Source organism: Colobus angolensis, unplaced genomic scaffold (genome assembly GCF_000951035.1).
Source record: "Colobus angolensis palliatus isolate OR3802 unplaced genomic scaffold, Cang.pa_1.0 Scaffold58, whole genome shotgun sequence".
Lineage (NCBI taxonomy): Eukaryota > Metazoa > Chordata > Mammalia > Primates > Cercopithecidae > Colobus > Colobus angolensis.
In genome coordinates this window covers 6,843,791-6,860,349 of record NW_012119376.1, presented here as the reverse complement: position 1 = coordinate 6,860,349, position 16,559 = coordinate 6,843,791, and the positions used below count along the sequence as shown (strand labels likewise).

Here is a 16,559-nt window from a genome sequence, read left to right as displayed (position 1 = left end):
CCCCGGGGCGGCCGAGGACGCGGCGGCCCAAGCCGTAGAGACGCCAGGCTGGAAGGCCCCGGAGGACGCGGGCTCCCAGGTAGGCGCCGACCCAGGAGCGGAGGGGCTGGGCCCGCCTTCGGGCTGATTTGCCATGAGGCCAGCGGGTCCCATAGAGTTAAGTAAAAAGTACAATTCTTTAAGTGGTCCGAATCCCTACCCCGTATCCTACACAAACGAGAAACCCAGGTCATTTAGGTCTACCCTCCCCTCTACCCCAGTGCAGGTCCCATCTCAATTTCTTGTCTTTGCGGGGTGGTGGGGCGAGGAGGAACTGGTTATGTCCCAGAACGCGCGGTGGAACCCTCCGAAGCAAGGGGGTGTAATAGGTGCTTGTCTTTGTGAATCGAGTCCCCAGCGTGTGGGGTTAGGGCCGCTGCGGTCCCTAATCGCAAGGAGGGGAACCTCGTGGAGGGGCACCTCCCAGACCTAAGGAGCGGGGACCTCAGGCTGGACCCCGGGGCGGTGCAGCCCCTAGACAGGCCGGCTGCAGGTCGACCCGAGATCATGGCACCGGTATTTTTGCATCTCACTCCTACCCTCTTAGAATTGCTTCTCGAAGTTTTCTCTGTTCCGCTTTAGCCCGGAAGTTATGAGATCCGACACTATGGACCAGCCAAGTGGGTCAGCACGTCCGTGGAGTCTATGGACTGGGATTCAGCCATCCAGACGGGCTTTACGAGACTGAACAGCTACATTCAAGGCAAAAACGAGAAAGGTAAAAGCAGTTTTCTTTGTAATCATGCATATTGTGAAAGAGTCCCTGGGTTTCTTACTGAGTTTTAGCTTATCAAAGAAATATCCTTTATAATAGAAAAATAAGCAAGTCATCAAAGACTTGTCTTGTTTTCAGACAAGACTCCTCAGGACCAGGGTTCCACTGGGTATTACTTTTCAACCTCTGTTCTCTGATTTTGCTGGATGAACTGGGGTTTGGTGTAACGCGTGATAAGTCCTTTTCCATGGCTAACGCTTCAAGATAATTTGCTGACTGGTAGGATCAGAGACATCGGGAGGCAAGAAGGTACCAAGATTAGAAGCATCAAGTCATAGCTTTTGGTCTGGCTTTGCCCTATTTATATTTTAGCAGGTCTCTTAGCCTGTGGGACCTCATTTTCTGAATTGTAAGAAAAAAGCATTTACTGACCTTGTAATCTCTAATTTCCCCTTTTATCTCTAAAATTAAGAATTTATTAACCCAGAATATCAGTATTACAGAAAGTGGTTTAATATGGGGCAGTGAGCAGGTTAGTAATTTTGGCCTTACTGTTTTAAGATTAAAATTATCTTGAAGGTAAATATGTCAATAATGTGAAGTAAATCAAGAAACCCAGATTAAAAAAGAATAGGTTAAATGTTTAAAGCTATCAAAAATACACTAAATTTGCTTTCATTTTTATGTCACAGAGATGAAAATAAAGATGACAGCTCCAGTGACAAGCTACGTGGAGCCTGGTTCAGGTCCTTTTAGTGAGTCTACTATTACCATTTCCCTGTATATTCCCTCTGAACAGCAATTTGATCCGCCCAGGCCTTTAGAGTCAGATGTCTTCATTGAAGATAGAGCTGAAATGACTGTGTTTGTACGGTAAGTGGTAGATAATTTATAGCATTGCTGACTGCTAGTTTTACTTACAGTTTAGCTCCAATGCAATTCCAAAAGGCTTTTCACCCTTCCATAAAATTAGGTCTAATGCATTTTGTGATGTTTTCCTACTGGCTTTGTTGTATATGTTACTGAGGTCTGTCACAAGATAATAATCACTTCATTTAATGAGTCTATTGCATGCCCTTCATATAAGACACGGTGCAAATTATATGCCCCCAAAACAGAAGACTGCAATATAGTTAGATCTGAACAAAAGTACTTTAAACAAAAGTCTTAGTTTGTTCAGGCTGCTGTAACAAAATACCATGGGCTGGGTAGTTTATGAAAAACAGAAGTTTATCTCGCACATTTCTGGAGACAAGGAAGTTCAAGTTTAAGGTGCTGGCAGTTTCAGTGACTGGTAAGGGCCAGTTTCCTGGTTCATAGATGGAACCTTCTCAGAAATGTCCTCATGTGGTGGAAGAGGCAAGGTAGCTTTATTGGACATGTTTTACAAGGCTCCACCCTCATGACCTAATCACTTTCCAAAGGCCTCAACTCCTAATACTATCATATTAGTGATTAGGTTTTCAAAATATGAATTTTGAGGCCCAGCACTTTGGGAGGCTGAGGCAGGTGGATCACTTTAGTCTGGGAGTTAGAGACTAGCCTGGGCAACATAGCAAGGCCCCATCTCTACTAAATATATATATATATATATTAGCCAGGCCTGGTGGCACATGCCTGTGGTCCCAGCTACTTGGGTGGCTGAGGTAGGAGGATCACTTGGACCCAGAAGGTCGAGGCTGAGTGAGCCGTAATTGCACCAATGCACTCCAGCCTGTGTGACAGAGTGAGACCCTGTCTCAAAAAAAATAAAAATGTATATATGAATTTTGGGGAGACACAAACATGGACTTCATAGCTTTCTGCCCTGACCCTGTAAAATTCATATCATCTCACATGCAGAATATATTCATTCTATCCCAATAGCCCCAACAGTCTTAATTCATTCCAGCATCAACTCAAAAGTCTAAATTCATCTAAAGATCATCAAAATCAAATCTGAGGCTCAAGGTACAGTTTTTCCTGAGGCCGATTCCCCTCCATCTATGAACCTGTGAAATCAAACATGTTATATGCTTCCAAAAAAAAAAATGGTAGGACCGACATGGGATAAATACCACATTCCAAAAGGAAGAAATGGGAAAAAAGAAATGGGTAACAGGTTCCAAGGAAGTTCTAAATGTTCAGATTAATTTTCTGTGACTCAAAGCTCTTCCCTCTGGGCCCACTGGGATGAAGGTCCCACTTGTGAAGCTCTGCTGAACAGAGGTTGGGCCCCCAAGGCTTCAATTGGCCCTGCCCATGGCTTTGGATGGCCCAAACCCACTGCAGCTCTCACAGTTGGAGGGACCCCAGGGGCAGTCCTACCAGGCTCAAATTACACACCAGTGGCCCTCCCAGTCTAGTGTGCCCTGCTCCCATGGCTCTGTTAGCCATTTTCCCTATTGGGGACTCACTGCAGTAGCTTTGCTCTCACTGTGGTCCTCTGCTTGGGTCACATACCTAAGGCCCTGGGCAGCTCCATCCTTCAAGGTGGAGGTAGCCACACCCCCACAGCTCATGTACTGGCAGAGGTGGCACCACATAGATGCTGCTGAAGTTAACTGCCTGCACCTTCCGGGGGGACAGCCATAGCAGCCCCGGCTACACCTCAGCCCACTGGAGCTGAACCTGGGGCATCCAAGGAGGGCTGCACTGGAATGCAGGGAACAGAGTGGTGAGGCATTGTTGGCAGTGAGTTCCACGGCCCCCTAGGTGCCCAAAGACCCTCCTTTGAAATTGTTCTGCCCCCGCCAGGCACTGAAACTTGGCCTGTGATGGGAGAGGCAGCTCATAATTTCTGAAATGCCTTTGGCACCATTCTTCCATTATTCTGGAGAACAGGTCCTGGTTTCTGTTTAGATGGCAGTTCTACATTAATCTCCTTATCAAAGGGTTGCTTGGCCTTACCCTCGTTCTCTCTGGAACAAGCTTTCTCATTTCTTTTAATATGGATAGGCTAAGAATTTTCCAAATGTTTAAGTTCTGCTTCCCTTTTGATTAAAAATTTACTCTTTAAATTCTCTCTTCTTGTATTTAACTATCAAGAGAAGCCAGGCCACATCTTCCATTCCCATTTTGCTTAGAAAATGTTCAGCCAAATATCCTGTTTCATAACTCACAAGTTGTACTGTCCACATTACACTGGGACACACAAACAGTTTCTTTGCCATGTCATGACAAGGATCACCTTTCCTCCAGGTTCCAATAAATGTTCTTCATATCCTTCCAAGACCTTATCAGAATGGCCTTTACCTCAAACCACCATGATCCAGTATGACTCCCACCCTCTTCTTAGACTGCCTTTGCCATCCTCAGCCGTGCCTCTGTATCTGTCACATGGTTACTGTCCTCTCCCATGTGACCCTTACAGCAGTCATGTGTGGACCAATCTGGTCCGTTAATACTTGCTTATCCTTTAACTTTCAGAGTGTCACTCTCTTGTCATTTCTGCTCTCCCATTTCTTTACCTCTGTTGGCCCCTCCTCAGCTCCCCACCCTAGGATCGCTGTTGACACCTGTTTTAGACCCTCTTTTCAGAGCCGACTTATTCTGGGCGATCCATTCATATTGTTTCAACTCCCTGAGTCAAATGATTCTCAAATCTATTAAGTGTCTCCAGATCTGATTTCCCTACTTGTTGGACATCTCTCTTTGGGGTTGGAGGAATCAAACTCAACAACCCTAAAAATGAGCCTTCCCCCAATTCCCAAATCTTCTCTGATCTTATAGTGCCTGTCTCATTTGAGGGCCTCATCAGCCAGATAGGCTCCTTTTTTTTTTTTTTCTTTCTGAGACAGGGCCTTGCTCTGTTGTCCAGGCTGGAGTATAGTGGCATAATGATATCTCACTGCAGCCGGGAACATCTGGGCTCAAGGGATCCTCCCACTTCAGCCTCCTGAGTGGTGTGTGCCACCACCATACCCAGCTAATTTATTATTTTTTGTAGAGACGGGATTTCACTATGTTGCCCAGGCTGGTCTTGAACTCCTGGGCTCAAGCAATCTACTTATCTCAGCCTCTCAAAGCATCGGGTTTACAAGCATGAGCTACCATGCCCAGTCAAGACAGCTTCCTGAGCAAGGAATTTACCGTCACCAGCAGCACACTGTTCCTGACAACTGGTTCCCAAATCTGGCCCTTTCACCTCAAAAATGATTCAGGGATTTGTTCCCTTCTCTCCATCGCCATTGTGACTTACTCGGGTCTTCATCTTCTAGGGACCGCACTAAGTCATCTTTGTGTACCCTAGTTCTCAGCACATGCCTGGCACTCCCAGTAGATACTGGGATGTTGATTGATCTCAACTGAATAATTTCTTGACTATTTCACTTCAGTAGCCTGCAAGCCATCTTCCCTGCCACCAGTCTTTTCCTCCCCTCTTCCACACTGCTACTGTGATCTTTCTTACAACAATGACAAAAGCCCAAAATCTCTGTCGGATTCCTCTTGTTTCCCCAGGGAAGCTCAGATTGTTGACCCAGTGCACAGTGCCACATATGACCTGGCCCAGCTCTGTCTCCAGCAGCTCCCCTTTCCATCACTTGGGCTTCTCACCCTTCACGGACCATGCCATGTTCTTCCACATCTTGTTACCTTTGACCTCAGGCACATTAGTCCACTTTTCCTTGCTAAAATTTCCTTGTTTTAAAATGCATATGATCATAGTACTTACTTATCTCATAGGGTTGCCATGAAGATCAGATGAGTTAATTTGTATAAAACACTTGGAACATGAGCATCAGGCATTCCTAGCTCTAGCACTCTCTTCTCACTCTTTCTGGAGAGCCCACTGCCACACTACAGGACAAATGACACCTTTTCTGTGATGCCTTCTTCAGTTTCTCCACCTAGCTAGCTACTCTGTCCTGGTGCCCTTCCTTCTATTCTTCTTATTCTAAGTAATAGTGACTTATTCATAGACGGAAACTTCTTCAAGAATATGACAGCATGTTACTATGTCTATATATTCTAGCCCCTGGCAAGGCAGGCACCATATATGTTGTTTGTGTTCTGAATAAAACCATGAATAGATCATTGTGAAACAACACGCATTCAGAGAACAAAAGCTTATTTCTAATTAAAGGGTTCTATATTTGATTTTAAGGGGAAATGAATTTGAAAACAAATTCCTTTCAGGCAGAACATGCTAAGCATTGATTATTCATTAAGGAAATAAAGAATACATTTAGGAGCCAAAATGTTTCTTTCTTTCTTTCTTTCTTTTTTTTTTTTTTTGAGACAGAGTTTCACTCTTGTTGCGCAGGCTGGAATGCAATGGCCCAGTCTTGGCTCACTGCAACCACCGCCTCCCAGGTTCAAGTGATTCAAGTACCTCAGACTTGAATCACTTGGGATTACAGGTGCCCCCACTATGCCCAGCTAATTTTTGTATTTTTAGTAGAGACGGGGTTTCCCCATGTTGGCCAGGTTGGTCTGGAACTCCTGACCTCAGGTGATCTGCCCACCTTGGCTTCCCAAAGTGCTGGGACTACAGGCGTGAGCCACCATGCCCAGCCCAAAATGTTTCTTAACCCGTGGTTCAGAATTATATTCAATCGACATGAAAACGATAGAACAGAAGAGTTACATCAACTCACCTGCAGTGTTTTATTTTGTATACATGTGCATGCCGAGATTCCTACACTTGGCAGGATTCAAAGGGAACTGCATGCCAGGAATGGTTCTGGGTGCTGGGTGGACATTGTTATATAAAACAGACATGGTTTGTACCCTTGAAAGATGACACCTCATCTGAAGCGTGGTAGGATTGATTTTTTGCACTGGCACATTGATAACAGAACTTATACCAAAGAAAGCATATTAGGAAAATTTTTGTTTCTCAGTGTTTCTTACTCTTCACCCTCAAAATCAAATTCATCAAGCTTGCCTGTCAGCAGCTCAGCTAGGTCAGTGCTGTCATGATTTAATCTCAGGATGTTTTTGTTTATATACTGTAAAATCTATACTTAAACTTTTATTCTCTTTTCCCACTTTTTGTTTTAAGCTTTTGACTGTCTTTTCTTCCACATCCCCATAGCAACCTCCTGCCTGGATCCTTCCTCACCAGTCTATTATCTATCTGCCTATATTCTAATCCAGATCTGATCAAGTTGCACATTTCTGCTCAACATCCTTGGAAATAACCTCAAAAGGCCTTAGGCTAATGCACAGGGTTCTGCCTTCTAGCTCTGACTCACCTTCCTGGCCTCATTTTATGCCTCACTCTGAAAACACTTGGTATTTTTAGATTTATGGTCTCTTTCCTATCATTCCCCTTTCTTTGTTCAGCAAAACCATCCTCCATTCAGGCCCAATTCAGATGACTCTCCTTACCCCAGATTTAATCATGTCCTCAACGCTCCCACAACACTTTGATCCTGTCCCTGTTTAAAACCCTTCTCAGAGGCCGGGCATGGTGGCTCATGCCTGTAATCACAACGCTTTGGGAAGCCAAGGCAGGTGGATCACTTGAGCTCAGGAGTTTGAGACCAGCCTGGGTAACATAGTAAGACCCTGTCTTTACAGATTTTTTTTAAAAAATTAGTTCGTTGCGTACCTGTGGTCCCAGCAACTCGGGAGGCTGAGGTGGGAGGACTGCTTGAGCCCAGGAGGTCAAGGATGCAGTATGCTATCCCACCATATTCCAGCCTGGGCAACAGACAGAGTGAGACCCAGTCTCAAACAAACAAACAAACAAAAAACCTCAGGATGTATAGAGAGAACTGCCAAAATGTTTATCTGTTCCCTTGGATCATAAATTCAGAGAGGTGAAAACTATATCATATTCATCTGTAATCCAGCGCTTATTTTCCCTAGGGGAGGGAAAAAGGGGCAATGTTCAAGTGAAAATTGAGTCTGGAAAAGGGGCTTCTACAGGGTGTCAGTATAGTTCTCTGATCAGCAGCACCGGCATGAATGTGGAAGCTCGGTAGAAATACAGACTCTCAGGCCCCACCCCAGACCTGAATCTGCATTGTAGCAAAATCCCCAGGTGACCTGTATGCACGTTAAAGGTTTGAGAAGCACAGGGTAGAGCACTTGAGATTGTGTAGGTTCCAAATCCACCTGTCAACAGATGGGAGGAGGGGATGCATCCTGCTGGGTTTCCTCAGTGCTTCTGAGGTCACACGGAGACCAGGAATCACAGGTAGGAGTGGTCAGTTCATCTGCTGACAGAGAGTAGCTTTTTTTATTTTTATTTTTTGAAAAAGAGTCTTGCACTCTGTCGCCCAGGCTGGAGTGCAGTGGCATGATCTCGGCTCACTGCAACCTGCACCTCCCAGGTTCAAGCAATTCTCCTGCTTCAGCCTCTCAAGTAACTGGGACTACAGGCACCTACCACCATGCCCAGCTAATTTTTGTACTTTTATTAGAGATGGGGTTTTACCATGTTGGCCAGGCTGGTCTCGAACTCCTGACCTCAAGTGATCCGCCCACCTCGACCTCCCAAAGTGCTGGGATCATTCACGGTTATTTCCTTTCTCCTTTGTAGGTCTTTCGATGGATTTTCTAGTGGCCAAAAGAATCAAGAACAACTTCTGACATTAGCAAGCATTTTGAGGGAAGATGGAAAAGTTTTTGATGAGAAGGTTTACTACACTGCAGGCTACAACAGTCCTTTCAAATTGCTTAATAGAAATAATGAAGTGTGGCTGATTCAAAAAAATGAACCCACCAAAGAAAACGAATGAGAAAAATGAAAGGAAGTTCCGCTGTCAGAGGCAAAACGTCTGTTTATCATAGACACCAACATGACCTCTAAGTAAAGTGCGTGTCTAGTGTCTTCTATTGAGAATACTACTATTAATGAAGCTTATTTCCAATGTGCCTTTTTAATGCTTGAAGTTTTATCTACATACACAGGTAACAGAGAACAGTAGTCTGTAAACATATAAATTGGTCATAACTATGACGGTCTTTATTTCTGTGAGGATCTAGGGAAATTTCACGTCACTTCCCTCTTCTTCACTACATCACAATCATATTTCCTTTTTTTTCTTGGATTTGTGTCAGTTGGATGATATCCCCTCCAGATAGTATCAATAAAAATGTTAAAAATTTATCTTGTGTGGAACCACTAGGCTGTCAGGCCCAGAGAGGTGAAATTCAATTGGACACAAAAATCAAATTGTCTTTTGTGGCTGCCACCATTACATTCTCTGTTGTATGTATTACATTTCCTCCTGCATCCTCCCACTGCCCCACTGCCCCACTGCACAGGAATACTCCATTTAACTCCATTTAAACATAGTGAATTCATTCCTTTCTTTCTGGTCTCCACTTAACCCCCTAAAAATCTTGCTTTTTCCCCTAAACATTTCACCGAACTGTCATGTATTTTCATTCATTCTTTAACTCATTGTAGGGAGCCCCTGCTCTGTTCCAGGCACTCTGCTAAGGTAAGAAAATCTGTGTCCCAAGCCCCTCATCACTGACTTCCTCTTTACTAACTTCAAAAACATCTTTCCACCTCCTTAACTATTTCGTTCACCCTCCCACTGTGAACACGACAGATAAGGCCCCTGGCCTCATGGAGTTTACATTCTAGAGGGTGAGGGAGTTCAACACAAATAAGATACTTGAAATTGGCAAGCGTGATGAAGAACTGAAACAGGGCAGTGGGGTAGAGTGTGGTTAGGTAGGGTGTGGTGGGCATCACATAAGGTGGTCAGCAAAGGCCTCTCAAGAGACAGTTGAGACTTGAATGACGAGGAGTTGTCAGATGAAAGCCAGGGGCAGACATGACAGTGTTAAAGGGAGAGGCCATGTTTGGTACCTGGAACAAAAAGCTGCACACACTGCTGAGCAAGAGAGCACTGTAGGGCACGGTCTTGTAGGGCACGGTCTGTCCCGATAAAGAAAACTGCTGACCTTAGGCAGGGTTTTAGGAAGGATTAACAGACTTTCAAAAGCATTTAGGAGTTGATTGAGCTTTAGTTGTGGAGATGCAGTTACCAGAGTGAGGCCGCTGCTGATTAGCATGATTTAGAAGCCTGGTTTGGAGGTGAGGTGTCTGATGTGAAATTGTCATTGATTGTTTCTGGTACTTAATTGTTACTATGACCAAAGAATGGTCAGTTTTATTCTGGGAATTGAAGTTGTGGCAGACAACGTGAGGTGTGCCACTCAAATTTACCTTCAAGGAAGTACCAGCCGCCCAGTTGTGAGGGGTGTGGTTCGCTGACAGTCTCCCCTGTTCCTGTCTTCAGGGTCCACGCCAGATTTCAAGATAAGGATACACTATTCTATGGGAGAGAGGGGGACCTAGTCAAAACTGAGCAAGGTAGTGGTAGCTGACAGCATGCTTTTTTTCTGGCAACGTCCAGCCAATAACTGAGCAAGGTGGTGGTATAAGACCTAGCCATTTAGGCCAGGTGCAGTGGCTCACATCTGTAATTCCAGCACTTTGGGAGGCTAAGGTGGGAGGATAGATTGAGCCCAGCAGTTCAAGACCAGTCAGCAACCTAGTGAGACTGTCTGTCCAAAAAATAAAAAATTAGCCAAGTGTGGTGGCACACGCCTGTAGTCCCAGCTACTTAGGAGGCTGAGGTGAAAGGATTGCTTGAGCTTGGGAGGCGGAGGTTGCAGTGAGTCATGATCATGCCACTGCACTCCAGCCTGGGTGACAGAGTGAGACCCTGTCTCAGGAAGAAAAAAAAAAAAAAAAGACCTAGTCATTTCTACCAGCTTGAAACCCCTCTAATAAACAGCCTCTGCTCTGGAGCTTTTTGGTGGGCTGGTAGAGACTTTGTTAGATTCTACAGTTCCTCTGCTCAATCCTGCTTTTCCCTTTTCCTTTCAGAGATGTCACTTCACCAGTTTTGTACTCCTAACTCCATCTCAGCCTAAAATTGGCACAATTGGTACCAGTGGCCCACGAATGTAGGTGGTAAGACAGCATTAGCAGGCTGAGTGACTCACTGTCTGGCTGGCTCGGAGGCCCCCATCCCTGGTGGATAGGTGACACAGACAGTCCCTGGCACAAGAAGGTTGTCCAGTGATGAAGACTGCAGATGAAATGGCATGCTGCTACAAGGGAATGCAATGACTGCTGGGTGATTTGGGTGTCTCAAATATGGGAAGGTGGATAAAAGAGACAAGGACAATGGGCTTCCATGGTTATTGCTGAGCTGGATTGACATCCTGCAAGTGGATAATGAAAAACTGAGGTCAGATAACAAACAAAACTAAGTGTGAGCAGCAGAGTCTCTGTGGTAGCTTGCTAACAAGTCCTCATCTCATGCTGTAGCCAAGCAGAGCAAGCTGAAGGTCAAGCACAGGATTCCATGGTAAAGGTAGCTAACAGCCAACAGATACTCAACCAAACCAGGCCTGTTAGATCAAGGTCAGAATCAAACGTGGGAACCTAAAACTTGGGATGGGGACATTTAGTGGCTATCCCCAACCATTTGACTCCCTAGGAGACTCTGAATATTCAGAGCCTGCAGAAGAGGCCCACCCTTCCCCATGAAGAGCTGGAACTACCCTCCCTTCCTGCCTCTCCCCTAACACAAGGGAATTCAGTGTCCAAGGTCTTTCCCCATGAAGCAACAGGTGCCCCTCAAGATTGGTCCCTCCCCTTCTCCTGGCTACCAGGCCTATAACAAGACTTAAGTCAGAACATAACTGATTGCAGCTGAGGGGTCTGATGAGGGAGAAATGGACTCTATGTCAGAGGAGCCACCTAACCTGGTGGCATGTACTGCAGGGGGCAGGGGTATACTCTTGGGACTGGATCCTGAGGGTGCTTGGTCAAAGGGGCTGGGTTTTTACAACTAGATAAAGGAGGGGGTATATTGACTTGGGGCTCTCGGGATACAGGATTTCACACCATGAGAAAAATGCCAGGAGATAATACAGATTCACTGCTCTAGGGTGGCTTCGTAGAAGCCTAGAAAGAGTGATCAAAATGTTGAAATGCCTGAATGGCTGGGACAAACAATAGAGAAAGGAATGAGAAGGCTCAGGGAAGGGAGCCTGCTGGCATGGATACATGAGGCAACGGGACCCATCAGACAATTATGTTCCACGGGAAGGCCCAAGGGACCCATCCTTCAGCAAGGTCGCTGGGAATGCACTGGTGAGCAGGCTTGAGCATCATGAAGGAGCTCAGCGGTGGCTCTCCTCAGCAGGCTGGGGCTGGCAGGAAAGGCTGTGATGGAACTTCGCTTGCTGAGAGCAATGTGGATGATGATGAGACCTTGAAGAGCCCAGGTGGCAGTGCCAGCCACAGAAGCCAGGGTGCCATCAGTATCCTGTTAACCAGTAAGTTCCAAATGGCAGCCAAGGGGCCCTGACCTGTAAAGTCTCATGGAAATAGTTGGTAGAACAAGGCATTCCTAGGGACAAAACAGCTGACTAATCAAAAAGGGTAAGGCTTTATATATAATCAAAAGCAAGCAAGAACTGATGAGCAGGGGACTGAGAGAGATCACTCCAATTAAAAAACAAAAACACGATTCCTTGCCAGTTTCTAGTTCAGTTTTCTGACCCAGAGCTCATTAATTGCTCTGGGTGACTGTACCATAGGGGAAAGTTTCCTGCAACATTTCAGCAGGTGTACACAGTAATGATCCCCTCATTCTTTTTCTAAAGGATCTATGGCCATTTACTCAGGTGGCTCTACCCTGGGGAAAGAGGAATACCTGGATACGTCAGGGTCCAAGTTAACATCTGATACCCACAAACCCAAAGTGTCATTACAGTTCCTCCTCTTCCCATTAAAATGGGAGCATACAGAGGCTAGAAAGTAAATGTAGTTCTAATCAAAGTTTGGCTTACAGCAGATCTCCTGGGCCTGCAGGTTATCTGATTGGTTATCTGCCTAATTCCTGAATGTATAATTGAGACTGACATCCTTGGCAGGCAGCATAACCCCTACATTTGTTCCTTTGGGGAAAGAGTATAAGCTTCTAAACTCCATCTCCTCCAATCAGGGCAGTAAACCATAATCAATATTGCCTTGAACAGTGTTTTTTAAGCACCTCAGGTGAACATCTGCTTTTGGCCATGATGATGAAATGGGAACCCAATTTACCCGTCCCTCTTAAACAACTAAAAACGCAGACAAAATATATGAAACAATGGTTTTTAGACACTGAAAGTTCATAGTACAGGACTGTGATCTCTGAGAGAAGGGGGAATAATGAGGTGAGTCCAGTGATTGCTCAAGCTAATGGCCTGGAGGCAATTTCTAGGCAGCAAAACAGGGAGGGGGAAGCCAGAGACCAGTGGTCCTGTTGTGTTGAGCAGATGGAGATCAGTGTTACTGGAGGCCAAGGTGAGTAAGTGAGAGGAGAGAAGGAAGCAGCACACACACACAGTGCTGTAGATCTGCAGTGGGTCCCCTAGAGTCCTTGGTTGAGTGAAGGTGTAAGAAGAAACTACCTAAGCCAAGAAATGAGTAACTGGAAAGTAGTAGAGCAAATAATTTACAGATCATCTACGGGGCTGTGAAAAGTTTGGGTTTCCATTAGCCATAGTAGAAATAACTCATAATGCATGGGTCATCAGGTGAAGTCCTCCAAAGGGTGTTGCCTTAGTTTTGAGGTCAAATTGTTCCTAGACCAAAGGCTTATTTGGACTTCCCCTAAAAAAGCTTAAAGGCAAGCCTTGGAAGGATCAAACTAATTTCAAGAAACTTAACTGTGACTCAGAATAAAGCCCAATACCATTTATAGGAATATAACAAAATCCATCAACAAACAACATAACACTCACAATTCCCAACATCCAGTAAAAAAAAGTACTGGAAACAAAGAGAAATATAAATTATGGCCCATAATTAGGAAAAAAAAGAGTAATCATTAGAAGTAGACCCAGAAGTGACACATATGAAGAAATTAGCAGCTTAAATTATGTGATGTGGCAGATCTTATGTACTGGAGGTAGGGGGAAAGAAGATGCAGTGTGAACAGATGACAAGGCCCAGGGAGAGAATCACAGTGCAGGTTCCCAGGGCCCTGAAGTAAGGTGGTTCTAACTGCAGGAGAGAATCATATGCTTTTTGTAAAACAGCCTCTGCTGTGCTACCAGGCCCTGGTAGACGCGGAACTTTGAGACCCAGTGATGCTGTATCCAGAATTGCCCATCTTAACTAGATGCTGTGGGAAGCACCAAGTCATAAGCTAGTAGGATCGGCAGCCGTCCATTGGAAGATGGAAATGATACATATACAGGAGCAGTTCCAAGCTGGACTGGAGGACATAAGCAAACTGCAAGAGCAATGATCCCAACCACCATGTCTGCACAGTGGCACCTTTACATCACCCCTCCCTGTGGTTGTTGGAGGACCTATATAATCCACTGAAGGAAGAGGAATGCACGGGCTTGGTCATCTTATTTCAGAATAAGTCATCTTACTCTGTAGTTGCAAGCTGAAAATGGACCCTCACTCAAAGGTGACATTGAAAAACGGGAAAAAAATTGCAATCTTACCGTAAAAACCAGGCAGAATTTTTTGAGGTACACTGGATCATTCACTTTGTGAGGGAGGACAGGTAAAATATTTATGGAAATAGCAGAAAATGGCCTGCCAGCTGATTAGGAGTTTGGGAGGAAAAAACATGGATGATTAGGAGGTCTGGGGTAGAGGCACGCGGATGAGCATATGGAGTGGACACAGAACTTGAAAAACTGTATGACATGTTAATGCCCACCAAATAGCACCCACCACAGAAGAGGCACTAAACAACCAAGTAGATGAAATGACTTAGCCTGTTCTATTAGCTTTTGCCAGTGCCCACCTCAGTGCTGGCAAAATGCATACACAAAATGGCAGTGGTGGCAAAGATGGAGGCTATGCATGGAACCCAGCAACATGCACTCCCACTTACCAAGGCCAACTTAGACACTGCTCACTCTCACTATCCAACCTGCCAGCATTAGGTACCAATGCTGAGACCCCGAAGAGGCTGTGAGGACCAACTCGTCACTTGATAGCAAATTCACTATGGTGGGCTCATTCTTTCGTAGAAGCACCGGCAGTTTACTCACACAAGGACAGACTTCCTATTCTAGGTATGTGGTTCCTTTTGGGCCTACAGGGTCCTGAACACAATCTAGGGACTTATAAAAACATCTGATCTGTCAACACGGACTTGCTGAATACGTGATCTATACATGTTAACACCTAATCAGGGAGAGTTCGCCAATGGCCATAGGATCCACGTCTCCTATCACATACTGCACCACCTAGAAGCTGCTGGCCTGATGGAATGTTGACATTGTCTGCTTTAGCGCCAGGTGGGAGCCAATACCCTGCCAAGATATGCCGCCATCTCCTGCACACAGTATACTTATTGAATCAGAAAGCCTGTATGATGTTGTGTCTACAGCAGGAATATATAGATTTCAGAACCAAGGAGTGGAGGCAGGAGTGACCCCACTTACCATCACACCCAATGAACCATTGAGGGACTTAGTACTTCCCATGCCTGAAACTCTGGGTTCTACAGCATCAGAAGTCCTAGTTCTCAGAGAGTGTATACCTTCTCTAGGCAATATTGCAAGAATCCCATTGAACTACAGTCTGCTGCTACTATGTGGGCACTTTGGACTCTTTGTGTTCAGGGACCAGTAGGCAAGAAGTCACCATCTAGTCAAGGGTAATTTAGCATGAACTGCAAGAGTAGGTAAGCCTGCTGTCAGAGGATGGGGGCAAGAGCAGTGTGTGTGGAACTTAGCAGATCCACTGGAGGCACCCTCTGTACTCCTCGCCCAGCTGTAACTGAATGGACTAGTGCAGCAACCCTGGTCTGAGAAGGGTTTGGCTCACAGGAGCTCAGGACCCTCAGGAATGAGAGCTTGGTTTATACTATCAAAAAAGCCACCAAGACCAGCAAAGATGACAGTTGAGGGTGAGGGGAATTTAGAATGAAGCAGGGAGTAATGAGGATGAGTTGTGGTTCCAAAACCATTTGCAGGAAGGTGCTCTAGTTGGTCCTACCAAACTCCTCTTTCAACAATTATCCTCAGGAAGAGACTGGAACAGTCACTCTCTGCGTGTTTTTGGGGAAATGGATCCACAGAGGCAAGGGGTGGACCGTGGCAGGCATGGGGAGGTGCCATTTAGATCCCCCTTCAAGACAAGACGTGCCATCCGGCTGCAAGGAGTGTGGGTAGCTGGCAGCCACCAGCTGCTACTTCACCAGGATCCACCTTAGCTTTCAAGCTGAGGTCACACTATTCTCAAGACAGGAGGGGTTGGTGGCCAGTGATTTCACTAAATTATGGAAATTGAGAGCATGCTTTTCTCTGGGGGGCTCTTGCCAACGACCAAGCAAGGCAGTGGTACCAGGACCTAGCTGTTTCAGTCCAACACAGGACTCCTCCAATGAGTGACCTTTTTCCCAGAGTTCCCCTGGGATGGTCGATCGCCTGCTCTCCCTGCCTTGTCCTGCTTCCTTTTTTCCTTTCAAAGGTGCTTACTCCAATAATAAAACCTTTGGTATTCTAACTATCTCAGTGTCTACTTCTTGAAGAATCTAAACTGGCAGTAGGATCATGCCCCTTACTGATAGCTCAGCCACATTTTCTATCTTTGGGCCTCCTTGTCTTTACCTAGCACATGAGAAGCATTTATTAGGACTTCTTTTTCCATTGCTGAACAAATGACTACAGATTGCTCTACTCCTTGTTCTGTGAGTAAAGGCTGGCCGCTGTGGAAGGTAGGTCAGAGAGAAACTATTACAGTTACCGAATGGCTTATTAAGGAAAGTGGTGCAAGAATCAGGTCCATGTTTCATTCAAATGACGCTCTGTTCCCCCAACAATATCCTCACATCTGCCAAAGCAAATTACCCTGCTGTGCATATTTGATGAT

General features: G+C 45.4%; 1 protein-coding gene across 1 annotated transcript in view; it reads left to right on the top strand.

Annotated features, from left to right (window-relative positions):
- The window catches only part of HEBP2 (heme binding protein 2), a 10,141-nt gene extending 1,348 nt beyond the window's left edge, over positions 1-8,793 (top strand). The window contains exons 2-4 of the mRNA XM_011962072.1: positions 622-757; positions 1,447-1,627; positions 8,229-8,793. Coding sequence (XP_011817462.1) covers positions 622-757; positions 1,447-1,627; positions 8,229-8,427 — 516 coding nt within the window. The 3' untranslated portion in view covers positions 8,428-8,793. The remainder of the gene's footprint in view (positions 1-621; positions 758-1,446; positions 1,628-8,228) is intronic.
- The last annotated feature ends 7,766 nt before the right edge of the window (positions 8,794-16,559 follow it).